At 40.7% G+C, this 20,033-nt stretch overlaps 1 protein-coding gene and 1 long non-coding RNA gene across 2 annotated transcripts in view; one reads left to right on the top strand and one right to left on the bottom strand.

Annotated features, from left to right (window-relative positions):
• The window catches only part of LOC127371272 (guanine nucleotide-binding protein G(i) subunit alpha-2), a 57,740-nt gene extending 37,710 nt beyond the window's left edge, over positions 1-20,030 (bottom strand). The window contains exon 1 of the mRNA XM_051413988.1: positions 19,164-20,030. Within this exon, the coding sequence (XP_051269948.1) occupies positions 19,164-19,281 (118 nt within the window). The 5' untranslated portion in view covers positions 19,282-20,030. The remainder of the gene's footprint in view (positions 1-19,163) is intronic.
• Positions 1,699-11,769, top strand: LOC127371273 (uncharacterized). The gene is made up of 2 exons (XR_007886382.1): positions 1,699-1,747; positions 11,107-11,769. It is a non-coding gene; the product is annotated as an uncharacterized LOC127371273 (long non-coding RNA).
• Positions 20,031-20,033: the final 3 nt, after the last annotated feature.

The raw sequence follows: 20,033 nt of genomic DNA on the forward strand, positions 1-20,033 counted from the left end.
AAGAGTAGCACTGTTCAAATATCTTAGCTTTCCTGATTTCCAAAACTGGTTTAAATAAAGAAATAAAAACACAGTTTGATTGTGCACGAAAATAAATCTGATGTTCAATGTCTTTTCATTAAACAAACACAAACAATGCCCAAAATAAAAGCAACCCAGTCTTCAAGTGCTTTTATAAATGACATAATGGACAATCCACCAGACATACCAAGGAAAAATGTGGGTGCCAGTGCATTGTATGCGATGCCAGTAACCAATGATGACTTGCAATTTAGTGTTCAGCATCTGCTGTAAAAAAATATTGTAAATAAATGAATTTACAGGTCAGTCACATGTCTTACATGGATTTTCTCCTCATTCTGACTATGATAAAGAAAAATAAAGATAAAATGTGCCAGCAAAAAGAGCTTTTTTGATATGGGGTCTATTGCTGACTTCCTTCTTCCTACTTGATAGGAATCAGAGCTTATGAGGAGTGCTTTAAGGCAGAAACTGGGCCAGAGTGAACCCAGCTGTCATTCGGTTTCATGTCCTGATACGAACACTTGGTTTGCTAAATAACGAGTGACTGCTGATTCTAGAGTAGAGGGATAATTAATTATCTTGGGTTTTTATGTTTGTATATTTTTTCTATTCTTCTAACTTTGAATAGCATTTTTTAGAGCAACCATATTGAGAAATGGCCCTGCATGGTTGCAAATAAAAAAACGTATGCCACAAATATTTGCTTATTTCATTCTCTCAGCTGGAAACTAACAAAGGAGAAGAAGAGGAAGGTGATATTTTCTCCTCTCTTTCCCAAACAAGTCATTTTTCCATCCAGTCCTTCTCTTCAACCATATAGAGTCATTTTATTTCCGTTGATGCAGCGGTTTGTCTGGGGTTAACACTGCTGGCTCTCGTGCCACATCTCACCACATTACTTTAGGCTGTTTACGCAATTGTTTTCATTGTTTTTCATTCTCTCCCAGGATGCACTTAGAAGAACTATCTAGTCAGCCTTGTGTCCAGGGTTAAATATATTAATACATTGCCTCTATATATTCAATTTCAGTGGCACCATATGAAAGATCTGACACAGGACTAACTGCCTACAAAAAAAAAGCAAGGTTATAGTAATTAAGATTTGAAAGAACCCCCTGTAAACTAAGGGGCTATTCATCTGAATAGTCCATAGCGCATTATAAAGAGATTCACCAGTCAGGCTATAGCGGCTATACATCACAGTAATTACAAAACCACAGAGAATGATTTCAAATGGGCAGAATAAAGCTGCACTGTGAAAGAGCACCCCTGATATTAGGACAGACTCGCTGGTTGAACGCTATGATGTAATAAAAACCAACTTTGGGGTAAAAAGGTTTGTGTAATGGTCCACAAGGTCAGTCATGTATGACCAGTGTAAACGCTTGAGACTGTGCATGAGTGAGACATATTTCCTGCAAAGAAGATGTAAAAGCAGCCAACTGACTCATGACTATAAGAAGAAGGTATTGTAAGAAATAATACCTCAAGGTTCAGTAGGTCACAGTTGAGGGGGCACATTTTCTTTACTTTAAACTTTTTGTGAGAGAACTGTTGTTTGTTATGGACAATTTCTAGAAAAGTACATATGCATCACATGATGAAAAATTATGTCCATTTGCTTACCCATGCATCACATTTTCAAAAAGGGAACTGAGAGTTATAAAAGAACGTCACGCAAGTCTGTAACAATGTTGGGTGTCTCCGAGCATGTTTATACATGGTAAGTGGTGTCTTAATCTTTGTTGTGTATTTCTTGTAATACAGTCCACAGCTGATGTAGTTCTGGTGCTCATGCAGACAGGTACCTGCCTAAGGACTAATATGAAAGCATAGTTTCACAACAGTATGACGTTGGTTGACACTTGCATGTGCCCTAATGACTTTGTATATGTGTAAATGTGTGCATACATGTTAATACAAAACAAAAAAGGGAGCAGTGACGGCACATATTCAATCCAGTACTTAGTTCAGCATAAACAGACTAGACCCAAACAGCTGAGTCATCCAAGTCTCTGCTCTATTAATTCTCTACTCTTTAATATGAAAGGTCACGGTTTGATCCTCAGACGAATGTCGGAGCTCCTATCCTCCCTCACGCAGCATTACTGATACTAATGGCTCTTTTCTACTGCACCGTAACCTTCAGAAAACTTCTGTGGCAAGGGTGACATTGACACCTTTCCTATTTAGGAATCTGTAAAGGTCTGAGGAGAAGTCTTATATCAGAATGATACAGATGATACTACACGTAGACAACAGGTGGTTGTATAATGCGTTTTCAGAATGTACCAGTCCGTTAGTTTCTCTCTATAGCGCCATTGCTGACTGGCCAGGAAGACAAAACCAACACATAGTCTAATCAGAATGAAGTATTAAATCAGAGGGAAGAGTGAGAAACCAATGGATTGTTTATTTTGGATTTTGGCTGCAGCAGCTCGGAGCAATAACTCTTAGTGCTTCTGTGGTCTGACCCTGCTCACTTCCTGCCTCACAGGAAACACGCTGCACAGCCCCCACCCTGCCCTTCCTGTTCCCTATGCTTGTATTCATACACACACACAGTTTTCTCAGCTTGATGACTGTTTCTTACTCTCTTTCAGGTAATTTAGCGCCACCAACTCATCCAGAGAACTATCGTGTGAACATCACACTGTAAAATTATATTGTACAGAAAAATGAACTTTAAAAAAACAACATTAAAGCTGAAGACATTACAGCTCATAACAAGAACTGATCTGCCTTGCGCTTCAAAGACTGTAGACGCAAACTACCTTTACTTTGCTCCTGATCAACAACATGAGAGTGAGCCAATGAAAACGCAGAGCTTGAAAAACATCAGGATTACACATGTGCCTGGGGTGAGTTGGGCTGTAATTGAGAGGTGACAATGTTAACAAAACAGTTCTCCTGTAAAGATGGGAAAAGCTGTATTTAGGGTCCCCTAGAGAAAGCTGGTAGGCCCTCCCCCATGCTGCTGCAGTCCAGAATCCTCCATTGTCTTGCTGCCTCATTTCCCCACAGTCTTTAATCAAACTTGAGTGGAAAGAGCAGGCCATTTTTCACCACAGGCATTAGCCTACCATTGAAACAGCTGAAGATTGGGGGTCTACTTTACAAGATTATGTGACAATGTGTGCCACTAAGAAAACACAACCAGAAAACACAAGTACGGACTGGTAGCTCGGAAGGGTGGAATTTAATCCACATTTATCTCTTGAATCTGATCTCATATTTCTTTGCATGTGGTTGCATAGAGAGTTGCAGGACTAAATGCTTGCAGTGTTTCACAAAGGGAAAAAAAGAAAGCAGAAAAACAGGAAATCAACCTGCTGCAACTGGCAGTCTTTGTGGGCAGATTTGAGTCAATGCATGGACTTCTGTCTTTGGCTCAGCCTGCTTTTAAAGGGCAGACTCTGAGAAGACTGATCGATGAGCAGGTACACAGAAAGGCCCTGAGTCACTGTCTATACACAACATGTAAGTGTTAAAATGAACAAACTATGAACAGTATTTATAAAAGAATTACTGTTGAAAACATGCAGCATTCGGCCTTCGATCAAACTCAGATCAATATAAAACTAATCACAACAAACATTAGAAGCTATAGGCTGCGGCCTGTAGTAATAAACGTCTGGCTCTGCAAGCACTACAATTAAAGTGGCATGCAGGCATAACACAGGGGAGGTTAAGCCATGCTTCTCCTGCCCTGTTTTCAAACTCATCTCAGTACAGCTGTCTGCTCTCTTCAACTTAACTGGCACAGCTCATCCACAAAACATGCAGCACAGCTATTTAACACTTCCAACACTTTGTTATCACCTCTGCTCTCCCCTCAAGCTCTTTCCTTCACTGCCCTGTCCGTCATTCCCTTCATTTCTATTCGAGTTCAGCTGGACGACACCTAAATTTGTGACTTCCCTTCTCTTTTTCATCTTTGTTTTTTTTTCTTTTTTAAGTTTGTTCCACTGCCTACATCCCATTTGTTCTTTCCTCTATATTTATATAAAAGGGATCTTCTGTCAGTCTCCAGAGGCTGCCAAGAATAAAGATTCAGGCCTCAATCAGCACATGACTAGGGATAGCTGAGCCAGTCCAGAGCAGACCACCGTCGACTCCACCCGCTTGTTGTAATCTCACAACAATAAAAAAAACAAACAATATGAATGAAGATATCTGACTTGTGTTTACATCACACACTGCTATGGTGCAGACAGATTTGGGGTAAAAACATGCCAGTGGAAAGGAGAAAAGTCAAGACAATTGTCATTGAAGGAATCCACAACCAAATCAGAGATACCACTACCAGTGATTTAATCCTCCATGAACCAATGCGAGGTCCTGGCCTAGAACTTAAGTTTGGAAAATGACTGGTTTACTGGTTGTTATAATATTCAAGATATTGTACACCTTCAGAAACCCTTTTTACCCATACCTTTTCACTTCCCTCTTATAAACACATCAGCATGGTTTTTCAGTTACTGAACAACCCAATTATTCATGTTAATTGATTTAATCATGGACAGTTTTCTATGCTTGATCTCTGTGATTGTACACATATAAAGTTATATGGTTCAAACATCTTACTAACTGCACATATGTTGATCCCACAAAAGGAAATGGCAAGAAAAAGGAAAGTTGTCGTCTTTCCAACAAGTTAAGTCTGCATTTAAATATAAACCTGACTGAGTCACAGCTTTTTGCATGGCTTCAGTTCAACACTCCATTAGAGCTCCAGCCATGTCTGCTCATTCTTGGTTTAACACAAATAGTTAACAGTGACCCCAGCCCCACCCTCTCTCTGTTCTCCTACTCAGTATTCCCTGGCTAAAAAGAGCCTCAGTGTGGGAGCGCACCAAACTGAGGCCCCACAGAAAACCACATAATTACAAATCACAATAAAGCCCTCAGTACTGTGTCCCTGCCAGAGGCTCAGCTGCACTCTGCTCTGCTCCAACTCCAGGCTTTTGCTCACAGCTACACAGCCCCCCTTCCTTCACCAATTTCTTTCAGTCTGCTAACCCATGCCCTCCTTCCCTCCCTGTCTCCCTCCCCCTTTCTCTCGTCCCTGCTGTAAATCTTACTCCTATCCCCCCCGTCCCATTTGCTCATCTCTTTTTTGTTCAAGCCTGCCACAACTCACCTTAGACAATCTACAGCTCAGTGGACACAACTATGGACAAAAAAACCTGTGTTTAAATGCCTGCCCAACCTCAACTTACCCTCCTTGAATGGTATAAACACTTTACATCTCAGAAGCTCATACGAAAACACAAAGTACAATGTAAAGTACCAGCCATAATAACAAAGTACAAATTTAGTTTCTGAGCGGGCACGCTACAGAAACACACAGAAATGTGCTTTTATTAGCCAAAGATTCGTGCCGGAGCAACAAAGACCTAATACAGTCTAATACAGAGCTTAGGCTCCAGCTTTGAGCAAACAAAACTAAGCCAATCATTAAGCCGTATTCAAGAGTAAGGGGGGGAAATCTCTCCAGTGAGTTAAAAGGTAATTATAGTTCCATTATTCCTACAGGGCATCAGCGGTGGTCTGACATTAGGGTCACCTCAAAAACAGAATCTCTTGCTTGAAAGTGGCATGTTTGTTGATGTTATGCGAAGGCAACAACTGAATTATCATTGCTCTAAAAAGTGTAACTGACTTCCACTTCTAGATCTTCCACACAGGACCATAAATAAGAGAACCTGCAGGGACACATACAGGGAAACTACACAACTAAATATAACTATGCAAACATGTACTGTAACTCTGGGAGTGTTACATATACTTGGATTTTGACTGAATGTGATTGCATCTATCTTTGCGCTCAGTATCTGAGTTTCCACAGTGGAAAAACCAATAAAATCTATCCCTGCGTGACAATATGCTGTGTTATGTATTAAAAACATGTTCAATTAAAAACATAATAAAAAACATTCAAAGTACCAATTCAGAAGAATGGTCCCTTTCTGTTTTAAATTACTGTTGCTAACAGGCAATGAGTATTTGAAGGTTGTACATCATAACAGGAGGAGCCAAGTCATACTACTAAATTTACCGTTGGCTAGTTTTAACTCTAGGAAAGAGTCACAATTTTATGAGTTTATTTTATGTTTTTGCATGTCTACCAAGTAGCTACAGTCATCAGATGAATGTAGCAAAAGTGAAACATGAATTATTGTTCCCTCAGAAATGTAGAGAAAGTAAGATAAGTGCCAGTATCCCAAAATAATTTGATGTACTATACTTAAGTAAACAGACTTGCCAATTTCCAGACACTAAAGTGAAGACAAAACACAATCCTTCACAATGATCTCAAAGAGGTAGACAAAGTCTCACAGTCGCCTCTACTTCAGAGAAATCGTTCTGCTTTCTACTGTATCCTGTCACCATCCAATATCTTTATCCAGCCATTCTGTAACAACTGTTGCTACAGCCTCCAGATCTTGCCTCAAAGGTTCAAGGGTCAAAAATGGAAATAAAGGGTCATAAAAATCAAGATAGCACACAATCCAATTATCCCTTTTTATGAACATGTGCTACAGGCCATATCTCGCCTCAGTTATCTCAAATATTCCTAACTAGTCAGCCATTGTGATTGTTTATGTTTGCATCTGGGAGAAGTAAGGCGCTAGTGGAAGCGTGGCTTCGTCAAGCACTTTTTCTCTTGCTCATTTTCTCCATCTTTTCTTCTTTCTTTATCTGGCACACGCCAAATGGTGGACACGTGCTCACTGATATCTCCTCGGCTGTTGTTGTTATTTTCCTTTTGTCGGAGTGTAATTACTATGATTACACCGACACAAGCATCATTTGAACCACAATGAACTCCACTGTCTGCGGGAAGGAATTCTTAATAATGTGGATGAGACCATCATATGCTCTACTTATTAGTTTTCCTAACCTCCGGCTCACTAACATTCGACAACTGCGCTAGGAATGGAGGGCACACAACTCCTCGAGCCATTGGCACAGTTGTTGCAATTTCAGTTATTTAAGTGGAAAGCGCTAATATCCAGAGTTGACATTAAAATGGATTTAGAGGGAATTATGTAAAAGTGAGGAATAGGGTAGAATAAGGTACAGTTTGTCATTTTTAAAAGGGATTTCCAGTCCAAAGCATACAATCAAACTTTTATATTCAAATTCTTAAGCTCCAGTGACTTGCTGCATGCGGTTATATCAGAACTTAGGGAGAAAAATCTTTTTTCACTTGGCATGTTAACACTGTCTTTAACATTATTGGTGAGATCATTTATTGGAAACTAACCCTGTTTGAAAGGAACCAATAAACTAATTTCCCCTGGGAATCTCCCACAGTTATGAGCTCCTTACCTCGGAGTCTAATGTTAGAGCATTAGCTTGAACAAAAAACACAGTGAACTAAGGTGGTACTTGGCCTTAAGATGAAGTTATTTTCACTATGAGCGCAATAAGTTGCTTTTCTTGCACACACACACACATACACACACACACACACACACACACACACACACACACACACACACACACACACACACACACACACACACACACAGAGCAAAGTGAAAGCAGCTCCCAGGTTTCCAGCAGGTCTGATTAAAGTCTTCCTGGAGGACATAATCCCTGTCAATGAGAGAGCCACTGAAAAGCAGGAGCTGAGTCAGCCTTTTCTCCCCATTCCCTTAAACATGAAAATTCAGGTGATAAACATTAATTGCCTTTCTTCTTAAAGGATCTCCATATTTACCTCGCTTCCACCAAATGTAGCCATTAAAAGCCAGGTCTTGCATGTGCGTATGTGTTAAGCAGTTGCGTTGGAGAAAACACACAAAACATATTATCATAACATGATGTGATGACATTAATAACAACAATACTGAGAACAAAGTAGCTGCCAATGAAGAATAAGTGACCTTCCTGATTCTGGGTTCTAGTTCAAACATGCTCAGCAGAACAACACTGCATGTTATTTGCTATTTTACTTTTGGTTTCTTAAAGATATATCTGCTTTTAATAGATATATCTGCAACTGCTCTATTATTAGATTGTCTCCACATGCAGAGTCTTTGTGGGGAGGAGACGCAGCAGCATGCTTTGACATGCAAAACTAATAAATCACTTTTTCATCACAGAGACACTTAATGTGTCACGGCTATGGGGAGGATAATCTAAGAGCCTGTGCCATTAAGGCAGTAAATGGATCTATTGTTGTTGTCTTGCCTTGCCTTTACTGTGCATATTATAATAGGTGCTTTCATTTTAAGCTATATGCCTACTAATAATATTTCCCTCATAATATTTTCCCTCAGGGCAAATTTGTTTATTTTTTTTATGTGTGTGTTTTTACTGATTTTAAGTTGAATCCTAGTTTCTGTCGTATTTGAGGGACCGTCAGGCCGCCTCCCGCATGCCAAATTATACACCAAAAAAAAGCCCTCCATGACACACACATACACGCACACACAAATTACAAGTGGCACAACCCAGCCTGCGTTGCCAGGGTGTTGTTTTTTTTTTTTTAAGTTAGAGGACTTGGTATGGGGTCTCACACACAATTTATCTATTGTGCCCTGCTGCTTTAAGAGTTGTTTTTTATGGGGTGGAAAACAAAACAACACACCAAAGTACAAACATATTTTATGGCTGTACCACATTCCTGAGGGGTGTGTTGAGACAATTAACACCCGTGACTGAGTATTATGTGTAAAAGATGAGTTATAACAGTCCCAAAGTATCCCAGCTAACACTTTTAAACACATTTTTTAACTCCAGGCATTGTAAACAGACACACCATGTTATTGGCCAATTAAGGGGCGTGTAGAGCAGATGTCATTTTCATGCTTTAATCCTTACTGCAAAGTCTGTCACTTGCATTGTGAAATGTACACACTGACACTGGTATTGTTAATACTGCTGTCATTTTCAGAGGAAAAAAATGGAGGAAAGAAGAAGGAGGGCGGCTGCTTTCCTGTTTTATAAGTACAGGGTGTTTCATGCAAAAAAGCTTTAAATCAGACTTGTTTGGGGGCCTCATTGTTGTGTGTTAAAACAAGCTGACAGACAGTGGTGCCTACAGTATGAGGATCAGAACCAGACAACTGACACAGGATGGGTGTGCTGGTTTCCTCAACCAGCCAAACAAAAGACTCACATCTACTTCTCTTTTACACGCAGCCATCTGAAAAAGGAAGTGACAGATGGGGGGGGGGGTGTTGATGGGCTGAAACAGGAAATGACATCAATCCCAACTGCAACTCAGTTAACAACTATGAGCAAAAATGGTAAAAGAGAGTCAGAGAGATCCTGACATGCCAGCGTCAAGAAAACATATTGTATTGTATGTATTGAGTAATATCCCATGCCTAATCCATTTGACACAGGGTATAATCACTTACTGCACTGTTTGTAGAGTCCAACAAACCTTATTAACTGATATTTATTTAAAAACCTTCAGGAATATGAGGAAATCTATCGAAGAAAAGGAGCTAAAAGAGATGATTATGGTCTCAATTTCTTCCTCCATGTGTGCCGTTCTTATTTGATAACCGTGAAATCGCTTCTACCCACTGAGGATCATCATTTGTAAAACAGAAGGAAGCTCCGATTGGTTTTGGAAGGTGAACAGTGTTTTTTTTTTTTTTTAGTATTAAGAAATTTGACAAGAAGAAATTCTACATTTCTTTCCTACATTTCCTTACTTCAAAACAAGTCTAATTTCTTGGCATAAATCGATTTCACAGCATTGCCAGTGCCATTAATATCGCTAATGCTGATACATTTAGCTGCAAGTGTAACTGGAGTAACAAGAAAAATACATTCAGAGAGCATGCCAGGCTCCACCACAGCACTAACAACTTCCTGTTCAGGTAGTCTAAAAAAGGGCATGGATGTGATGTACAACTGCTTGTACGGGTGTAACAGTATAAAAAGCTGTAATATGAATGGAGTGTGCAGTGAGAATATGACCAATATTGTGAACCTCCTTGCGCTTCTTTACAAAACCCCTGACCACGTGAGCTTGCAACAGTATGCTTTATCTTTGTGACATAATGAATGTCTACTGTTAACCTCATTCATGTCGGGTTTGTTTTAGATTACAGATTGTAGATTATGTAAATCTTGTTTTGAATCACCTTAAAGTCTTAACTGTGTTGGAGCAAGGCTTTTACTTTAGTTTAAGCTTGATAGAGAGAATATGACAAGAAAAAAAAGACACAGATAAACACAGACAGACGCTAAGAGCACTATTACCTCTAGTTCAGACATATCAGCTAGGTTTTATGGATCACATCTGTCCAGTTGATCGTAAAGAACTGAGGACAGGCAATGCTACTGCAACAAATTGACCTTTCAATTACAGTCCCTTGAGAATGCAGCTGTCACAACATTATCACCGTGAGCCCCCCGTGGGGAAAAAAAAAAACATACACCCGCCTAGTGTGACATCTAAACTATTCCCATCATCCATCACCTTCACAAGGGCACCTGCTGCTCAAGTTGTGTTAGGCACCTTGCTTGATGCAACTCAGATGAACAACCAACGGAGGCCAGAGGAAGCAACTGAAATCCTGAAAGTAGTGTGACAGATCAAATCTGGATGTTTTTTTTTTTACTGAAGTGAGGAAGGGTAAACTGGGGGAAGAGATTACAAGCAGTTCCACCCTGTATCTCTGGTAGAGTGAAACATCCCTCTTCTCTCTGTCGTCTGCTCTCTGACAGCATCACTACATCACCATTTCACATCGCAGCAGCACACTGTCACTCGGTACAAAAACACAGAGATACAGTCGTAGCACCTGTTGTCCACATTTTGCAAGATTAAAATCTCTGATGCAGCTAGAAGCTGTCTGCCTTTTTTTTCCCACCACCTCGAACACATTTGAACAACAGTGAAGCTCTACACTTACACATAGAACAAGGGCAGCAGTGATATTTGTGGTCGAGTGAAGCCGCCCTGCTGATCATGGACGTGTTCAATCTTCCACATGGTTAAATATGTACTGTGGCCCACCCTCTGCTTTCATTCTAGGTATCTCATGAGTCTTTCTACTATGTTTCTGACACAAATTAAATTCTCTATTTTTTCCCCCATTTCAGCCCTACCTCACCACCCACAACTTCTCCTCCAAGACAGCTAAGGGTAGGATGTAAGAGACATCATCTCCATTGAAAACTGGAACTATTTTATCTTCTGACATTTGGTTGTTTAAGTGTACTTTAGCTGGTTTCGATATACAGGCACAAAGGTCAGATTGCGGACCAGCCCCCCCAGAGAAGCCTCCCCAGAGCACCAAACCTTCCAGTGCAGAAAAATGACAGGATAACCCGAAGAGGATGGAGAGGAAGTGAAGTGAGCTCATTTCCTATAATGGCAAGAAGAAGGAAATGGATTGTGGGAGGGGAGAGAAGGGATAATGGTTTGCTGTATGTGTGTTTAATGACATGGTCAGACAAAAAAAAGCCCCCACTCCCCAAAGGCACTTTGCAATGTAAGCAATATAAAGAGGGGAACTTTGACATTTCTGGTGATGCTATGGGGGGAGGTCATAAACTTGAGGGGTGAATTGTGTTTTTTCAGGACACTAGCAAAATAAGCAGCATCGCAGGGGCACTTTGTGGACAATCAAGTCTGGGTTAAACTGGAACATAAAGGTTTTTCTGGCCCAGGGGCAAAATACGGAAGACCGACTACTCAGTGATGTGTATGACAAGGTCATCAAAATACTAAATAAATAAATAAACAAAACGGTTTATCTCTTACCACAAGTTGTGTATAGTAATGCAGATGAATTTGGTGTATTTACCCAGAGTTCTGTCACCACCCTTATACAATGCTGGATAATACTAGTGCTGGGCGATATAGTGGATAAACCGGTATATCACTTTTAGTTTCCCGTACAATATGAATTTTCCATACGGGCACACAGCTGAAAACAACTGTGACTCACTGTTCCTTACTTGTCCAACAGAACATTTGAGAAATATCTTTTTAAATACCTAAATACTTATGCAACTATTTAAAAATATTTTGTATTGAAAATGAGGCAGTGCCTTAATAATACAAATTCTTTGTCATACCGCCCAGCACTAGAGAACACAACTTTCTTTGTGGAGCACACATCATTGAAAAACACAAAATAACATAAGAAGTTCCTCAGGGGCATGTCTATCCACAAACAATGCTCCAGTTTCTCAAGTTAATCCACAGATCTCATCTCCTCACCAGCCCTGTCGACGGTCAACAGTTCCCTGCATTTCTAAATCACTGATGGAAAACAGCTCTTACTGAAAAGTGTGAGTGCCAAATGTTCAAAATAGCCAGAATAACATACATTCTGACAAAGTAAACTGACTGATGTTTCAGTACCAACAGAGGAAAAGCCATTTGCTTCATTGCACAAGTCTGTTTCTAGAAGTCTTGGTGGAGAAGATCTGAAAAACTCATCTCCAGCCAAAATTAGATCTACATGGCTGGATTCCCTTATAATTAAGTGGGTGAGTTTTTTTGTGTAATTCGGGTGAACAGGCTGTTTAAAAAAATAAGAAAGAGACATTCTTCTATCTTAGCTTTTAGCCTTCTGTCTCCAACTGAGAAAGCTTTGCATTTTGCAACAGTTCCTGTGTCTGTGCAGGGCTGTCTGCAGGCTTACATGCTGCAGTATCTACTTCCCCCTCCTACACACATTATTGGAGGTAAAGGGCGTGTACAGAGAATTAGGCGTGTGATCTGGACCTGTGTCAAACATCTTCACACCCTGAGGTGACCAGAATCAAGGTGAAACCTGAGGGCTGCACTCAAAACAGTTTCTATTCATGCACACAAAAAAGGGCGACAAACTGCCTCTCACTCACTGAAATATTCAACGCTGTGCTGCTGTAGCATTTTTATGAAACGGCAGGAATAATGCAGGTAAGGCAAAGATATAAGCTGTGACTAGAGGCAGGGACTGAGGCGGTGGTGGAGGATTTTCTAAGCTATCAGTATTTCCAGAGTAGGGAGGATAGTGCAGCCTTGTCCCTGTGGATTCGCACTGAGACACACAGTCTGCAGGAGCAGGCTTTATCTTCGGAGTTCTCCCTGTAATTGCAGGATATTCAGCCCCTTCACATACACACTCACAGATCTGCTATCCAGTGCGTCATACGGCTAATTGGGCAGCGTTGTGGTGCAGACTGTTGAGTAAACACGGTCAAGTCACCCTAAAACATAGGGCAGCGGCTCATTTCTCATCGAACTGGCACATTTTTGCCAATAGTGCTTGTTGTAAATATCAGTTACAATGCAGCTGCTAAGTAGCTGATGTTCAGGTGAGATTTTTTTCAGGAGCTGTGAAAGTGTACTCTGCTGCCAGAGCAGGGACTCAGGCACAGAGCTGTTTATACCTGTGGAACAGGTCAGCCTGACTTGGTTTTGCCAGATAAACTCAGGTCTCTATAATCAGCCAACTGTAATTACACCTGACACCCACTAAAACTCAGACACTGACTTTAATAAGAGGGAGGAACTCTGTGTCTATGCAACACTGACCACACAGGCTGACCAGCAGAACATGTCACCTTGTGTTGTCATCAAACATGACTATCTACAGTAAATAAATGACTGTGCTAGATATATCAGCTCCAATGTGCTGCTAAAATTCAGCACAAGACACACCTAATGTAATGTTTTGTGTTTCTGATCACAACCCTTTAACCCCGGGGAGGTACGAGAGGAAATAGACAAAATAATTGGGCCTGACAGGAACCAGTCAAACACCTCTAATCACCAACTGGCTAAGAGATAATAACGGGATCAGAGGATCGAGCGCTTTGCTTCTCTAACCTCACTATCGCAGTAGCTATAGCTCAGGTTTCCCAGGTATACTCTGCTTAGATTGATGGCTTTCACAAATGGTTGTGTTTAATTGTGTCTGCAGTGCTACGCTTTGAGAAAGTTACCTAATTAAAGCATTTAAGTTAAATTAAGGTAACCGGTTGTTCTCCAGGAACCCACAGGAGGAAACTGCCTTTGTAGATGTGTAACTGTGGTTACAACCTAATAAAATGAGGTCAGCTAAAATCTCACCCTGGAGTGTTTGGCTGTGGCCTTTCATTGCAGCAAGGAAATAAAATAAAAACAGTACATAAATTCATTAATTTATATTTTAAGGGAAAAACTATAAAGTGTGTAGAGTATGTGTACAATTTACAGCATAGATCTTTGTGTTATATCAAAACATGGTTCAAAAAGGAGGCATTAGAAATTACATTACTGTGTGAGCCTTTGAAAGACCATAACTGAAAAGATAACCTCCACTTATTTTCATACCATAAGTTTATCTGATGGGTACTGTGGGCAATCCACAGTCCAGGTGATGTGACACTTACTGGAAGATAAACACTTTCAGGGACATCCATTTGTGACGTGAATGGGTCGGCTTTCATTTCAATTTTGTTAAAGCTAGGGATGGGAATTGATAGATCCATGAGTTCGATATCATTGTTTTGCAATGCACAACTAAAAAAACATGCTGGCATTGATAAAAGGAACTGATAGGCTTGGTGGCATATAGTTCCAATGGATCAATCAATTTGGAACCGGTTTGCGATTCCCACACACACAGTTGACCAAAACTATACTGAATCAGTCTGTCATAAAATAAATGATTAAAAAGACAGAATTATTATTATTTTAATTAATTGACATTCCTGATATTAAGTTAACTGCAATGTTGGTACCCGACTGCAACCCATCAGCAATAGATTAGATCTTGTAGTACATAACTTCTGCTTCTTTCACAGCTTTCACTTTGACACAGAGTAACAATGTATATATTTAAGTTACTGATGATATTTTTCCCTTTAAAATGTGACTCGAAATATAAGCAATATTTTCATGAAGCTCATGCAGCATGTTAATGGGAGAGAGAGTAGTGTGTGTATGGGTTAAATAATGCAGTAAGGCAGGATAAAGGCAAGACAGACCTCTCTAAGACTGACGGTGAGATCGAAAAGTGGCTATTGGTATGCCAATGTTGTTTCTGTGGCCTGTGCAAGTTCTGACTGTGACAGACACCTCATGGTGCCGTTATGAACAGCATATAACTTCCAATTCCAAGATACCATCAGCAGGTGTTAAAACTGGTAGTTATGCCACAATTACACAAACGCTTTTCCATAGTATGTATTTAATAGTTTTTAATGTTTTTTCCAGTTGAGAAACCTGAATATTATAATATCCACTACTTGAGTGTACAGTAACTACCCTGATGTCATTGTTGGAACTCATATAATCCGATAACTGCTTCAATGTTCACTGGAAGTCCATTTCCTTACTTTCTGATCAAGGCTTTAGCAAAATATGCTGATTAATGAGCATGAGCATCCTCACGCACACTGCAGAGATGTAAAAGAGGAAGAGAAAATAACTGGTTTCTTGTCATGTGTTTTTTTCTTTCGTCTGGTGTTTCACCAATGGTTCATAATAATGACCAGTGTTTGGAAAAAAACAGTCAGGGTGACCATGTCAGAGTTACACAAGCTCCTCTTTACATCCCCGCTCCTCATAGAGATAATATATTCTTAGCCTGAAAACATTAACAGCACATTTCCCATCCCGTGGCATGAGCGATGTCATGTGACAGGCACCTTCATTTTAGGTTAACCATTTCACGCTTTGATCATGAATAAAGCCAGCTGCAGGCTAAACAATATGTCAGCCATACGTTGTGATATGTGGCAGCCTGACTGCAGTGACCACCAGGATCTGTGGAATGGAATTCAAGCCAATTCAACAGTGCAGCGACGCCAAAGTCATAAAGCCCATGATGTATACTGCAGTGCAATGCCTTGTATATCATGTCATAAAAGAACAACACAGCAGTGGAAATGAGTAACAGTGCTGCCATATCAGTTGTTTTTTAGTCTTAAAATAGACCATGTTGTTTCTCTTCTAAGAACATCATCAACATCTTTTTTGCCACGGCTTCATAAAACGATCTTTATTTTCCTTCATTTATCACCTCTACCCTGACAAGCTGACAGCTGTGGGGGGAAAGGGTGTATTCCATTGCACTCTCTTCTAATGCGCACACATACAGAGGATATTTTAGTAAGATATCTATATATTTGTGTTAGAAGTGTTTCCACTGTGCCCACAGGCAGCATGCAAGCATTCAGCATTCTAACGTATTTACATAACAGCAATGCCTGTCAAGCCTCTGAGCAAATGTGTTTATATACAATTAACACTGAAGTGTGTGTTTGTGCTTGTATGTGTGTGTGTGTGTGTGTGTGTGTGTGTGCATGTATGTGTGTGTGCTTACAGTAAATCATGCAGAGATATTTCCTACTACCACGCTACTGTTCAGTTGAAGCAAAGCATGCTGCCAAAAAGGAACTTCTCATTTTCGTGGACTGGGAAAAAAAACAGGTTAGTAAGCCAAAGAATAGACCAAATCAACTGGAGTGAGCCGCAACATTTTTGTTGTGGACGGGGAGGAGATTAAATGTCAATCAAAGACCAGAATCAGCAGGGAAGCCTGTGAATGAGTGTTTCCTGTTAATGAAAGCTTAAGCGTCAACGGTGTGAAGTCCTCTCTGCTACATTAACTAATGGCTTTCTCTGGGGACAACTAACAAGACAAAATCTAATACAGCCTTCTTTTTGGTGAGGCACAATTAGACAAACGAACGCAGTTACCATGGAAATTACTTATTGGGTTAGTTTGTTTACACCAGGTAAAAAATAAAGTGCCAGATATTTGATTAAGCTTTTAGCGGTTAGACTTCCTTGGCTTGTCGAGGGAAGGCAGTAACTCAGAGTTGATTCAAAAAGAAATCCATCATTCCCATCTCTGACTGCAAGTAGAAACGAGGCTCATCCTTCAACCTAAACCCCACATCTCATTTCAGAGCCTCTCGAGTTTGCTTTAGGAGGGACATGGGATTACAATTTACAAGTTATAAGGTTGGACAGACAGCTTACTGGTGTGGCCGCCATGTAGGAAGAGTCTTTTCTCAGCTGTTCCAACAGATACCATGGCAGCAGATGTGAGTGCTGAAAAGCATACCTGAAGGCGTGATGTAGCACCTCTGGAGGGATGTCACACCTATATCACACACACTACCACTCAATAGATGGATCGGGAATTCAGCTACGACTTCATACTGCAACAAAGCATCTTTTATTCAGTGGATTACATCTTCCAAGGAAAGAACAGACCTAATGTAACACGGCCTTTAACTACCAGCAGGACAGTATTATTAATGCACAAATGCATTTACCCTTCACATAACTGGAATGTAAATGTCACTTCTGAGAGACCAGGAACCCTCCACAAGACATTCCAGTTTTATCTCTTTTTGCACGCCGGGACATGTTTTTCACACTGCACGACTGAAAGGAAAACTCTTACTTGCACGACATGAGTCTTAAAACACAAATTCATGAACCCTCGGTTCAAATTCAGACCTCTCCTATAATTCTTCTCAACCCCCACACACTGCACCGGATGGTAATTACTGATATGAAACCTGCTGTACAGAGCGGAGTATGTAATTAGCCTTCTAACCAGGGGCAGAACTTAACAACCAGCCGTTTCTTCAAAGACCCAGGAGAGAAAAACACTGTATGTGTTCTCTATCAATTTAAGCAGAATTTTCTGTTTTCTGTCAGGAAAGAAGATGGCAAATCAGTTTTGCGGTTAAAACCGTTACAAAGTGCATGAGCGATACACGCACATTATTTCTGATTTAAAACAAGATAAGAAAGTATATTTGAGAGTGTTGCAGGATAAAAAAAGTTTCACTTTCACCAACAAATATAGATGTTGATATTTAGGCTAGTTAAAGGTAGATTGTGTTTATCTTGAAAATGTACTACTCATTTTTATTCATTCATTAATATTTCACCACACCCTACTTTAATCATTTTAATTCAGACTTTAAATAAGTCACCTCAACTTCCTCTGTTCACAGAATCAGCTTGAAGGTGTTTTCAATAATATTCTAACAAAATGACTCACTGTTAGTTCAGAAAATTGGATTGATGCCCTCGAGGCAACAACTGGAGTGTAAATCAATGAGCATGAGACGAAGCACATCACTGACGCAGGAATTTACCGATTTCAACTGTTAATTCGTACAAATTATGAGCCAATGAGAATTGCTCCTTCCTTTATTTCCGCTTCTCTGAGCTGCATATCAAGTAAGGTTTTAAAGCTTAGAGGATCACTGTTGCATAGAGAAGCAGGGAAGTAGAAAATCTAAAGAGGATAAGCATGTGGGAAGTAAAACCAACAAGCATAATGTCAGTATGGCTTTAATATAGAAGGACTTTGTTGACAATAGCAAGCAGTGGTATTTAGCATTTTTCAACCCCTCAGACATGAAGTTAAAAGAACCGGGGGGACATTTTAAAAGCCTGGGAAAGTGTCACTGTCTTTGCTACCAGGCAGTACTTTCAATCAGTTGTTTGTGTGTGAGAGATAAAGAGAAAGAGAGAGAGAGAGCCTGGTCAGTGCTGGGAAGAGTCAGGGGTGTTCACCCTGTGTCCAAACAGCAGCCCACTCATTATCAACCAGACCCGGCCATGTCTGACCCTTCAATTCAGCCCTGGTAGGAGGAAACCACTCCAAACTTCAGACTGCCTGTTTTGACTATCATATTTTCAGGGTTTAGCTTTTAACACATTTTCCTTTTTCTGGCCTGGGGCACGAGCTGCAGGGTGCTGTTTCAACTCCAAACTTCCGCAGATATTCTCAATAAAGCCCACATGTTTACATCAAAGCAGATCTAAGAATGAAGAGGCAGAGGAGACAAGAAGGACATGCTACTTGTTCTTTTCTTTTTTTTTTTTTTTTAAGTGTGCACAGCCAGGGCTGCACTACTACTGCACTTCTGGTGGCATTACTGCCACGTTTGTCTCTTCAGGAGGTGGGTGAACTCTCAGCCCAAACAATCCACACTGTTCTGGTGTAGCTAGAAAACAACGCAGACATATAGGGATAGAAATGGTACTTTTAATAGCATTAGTTGTGGGTTTTTCCGTCTGTTACACCAGTGTGTCATATCTGTACAAATGGTCAAGACTGTCAATGCTGTTGCACAATACGTCTGCAACCATTAATGTGGTTGCCCCCCCCACAGTATCAGCGTTGTGACAGACTACTCACCCAGCAGCAGGAGTTTCACTTCTCTCGCCGCCTTCTCTCCATCTTCTCTCAGGTTTTTATCAATCATTTTAGACCTCTCGGCCGCGGCTTTGTCTTCCTGACTAACTGTACAACCCATGGTTCCTAGTGCACGCTTCAGGACTGCTGCTTGGTGGGGAAAATATCACCTGGGAAAAACGGCCGAGCCCGAAAAAAAAAGAGAAGAAAACCCCCTTTTTTTATTTCAAAAAGCAGGGGTTGAAGTTGAGCGAGACGACTTCCCTTTTTGACAAGCGGCGACAAACGTGACGGAGTCCGTTCATCCGCGAGAGAGGAAACGAAAATCACAAAAACAAACGATTTCTCTCTGAGACGTGAACTTGGGTTTTTTTTTTTTCTTATATCCCCCCCCAAAAAGAAAGAGTTGCTGCTGGTTCAGTCAGTTGTTCGGCAGCATTGGTGGTCTTAAATGTGAGCGTGGAGAAGTTGTCCAGCGACCCCCTTAAAAAGAAAAAAGAAAGCTACTTTTTGGTTGACTTTCTTTTAGCTAGTTCCTACAGCAGACCATCGGAGCAGGTTCAACACACGAACACGGGCCACGAAGTTCAGCACACACACACACACACACACACACACAAAAAAGTATTCCAGCTGTTGAAAAACCGAGCACACGCCGCCACCTAAAAAAGGCTACCTGGACACACACTAACCACCTTTTTAGATGATATTTCTCTTTTCTTTTCTTGTTTTGGTTTTAATCCCTATCGGCGTTGCGCATTCTTTCCCCCGCGTTGAGATTTATCACATTTGAAGCCACACCCGTAGCCGCCGTGAAGTTCCCCTCCGTCCGACAAACAGATAGACAGCGCCGACACCTCCCAGCTCCACACA

This window comes from Dicentrarchus labrax, unplaced genomic scaffold (assembly GCF_905237075.1).
Source record: "Dicentrarchus labrax unplaced genomic scaffold, dlabrax2021, whole genome shotgun sequence".
NCBI lineage: Eukaryota > Metazoa > Chordata > Actinopteri > Moronidae > Dicentrarchus > Dicentrarchus labrax.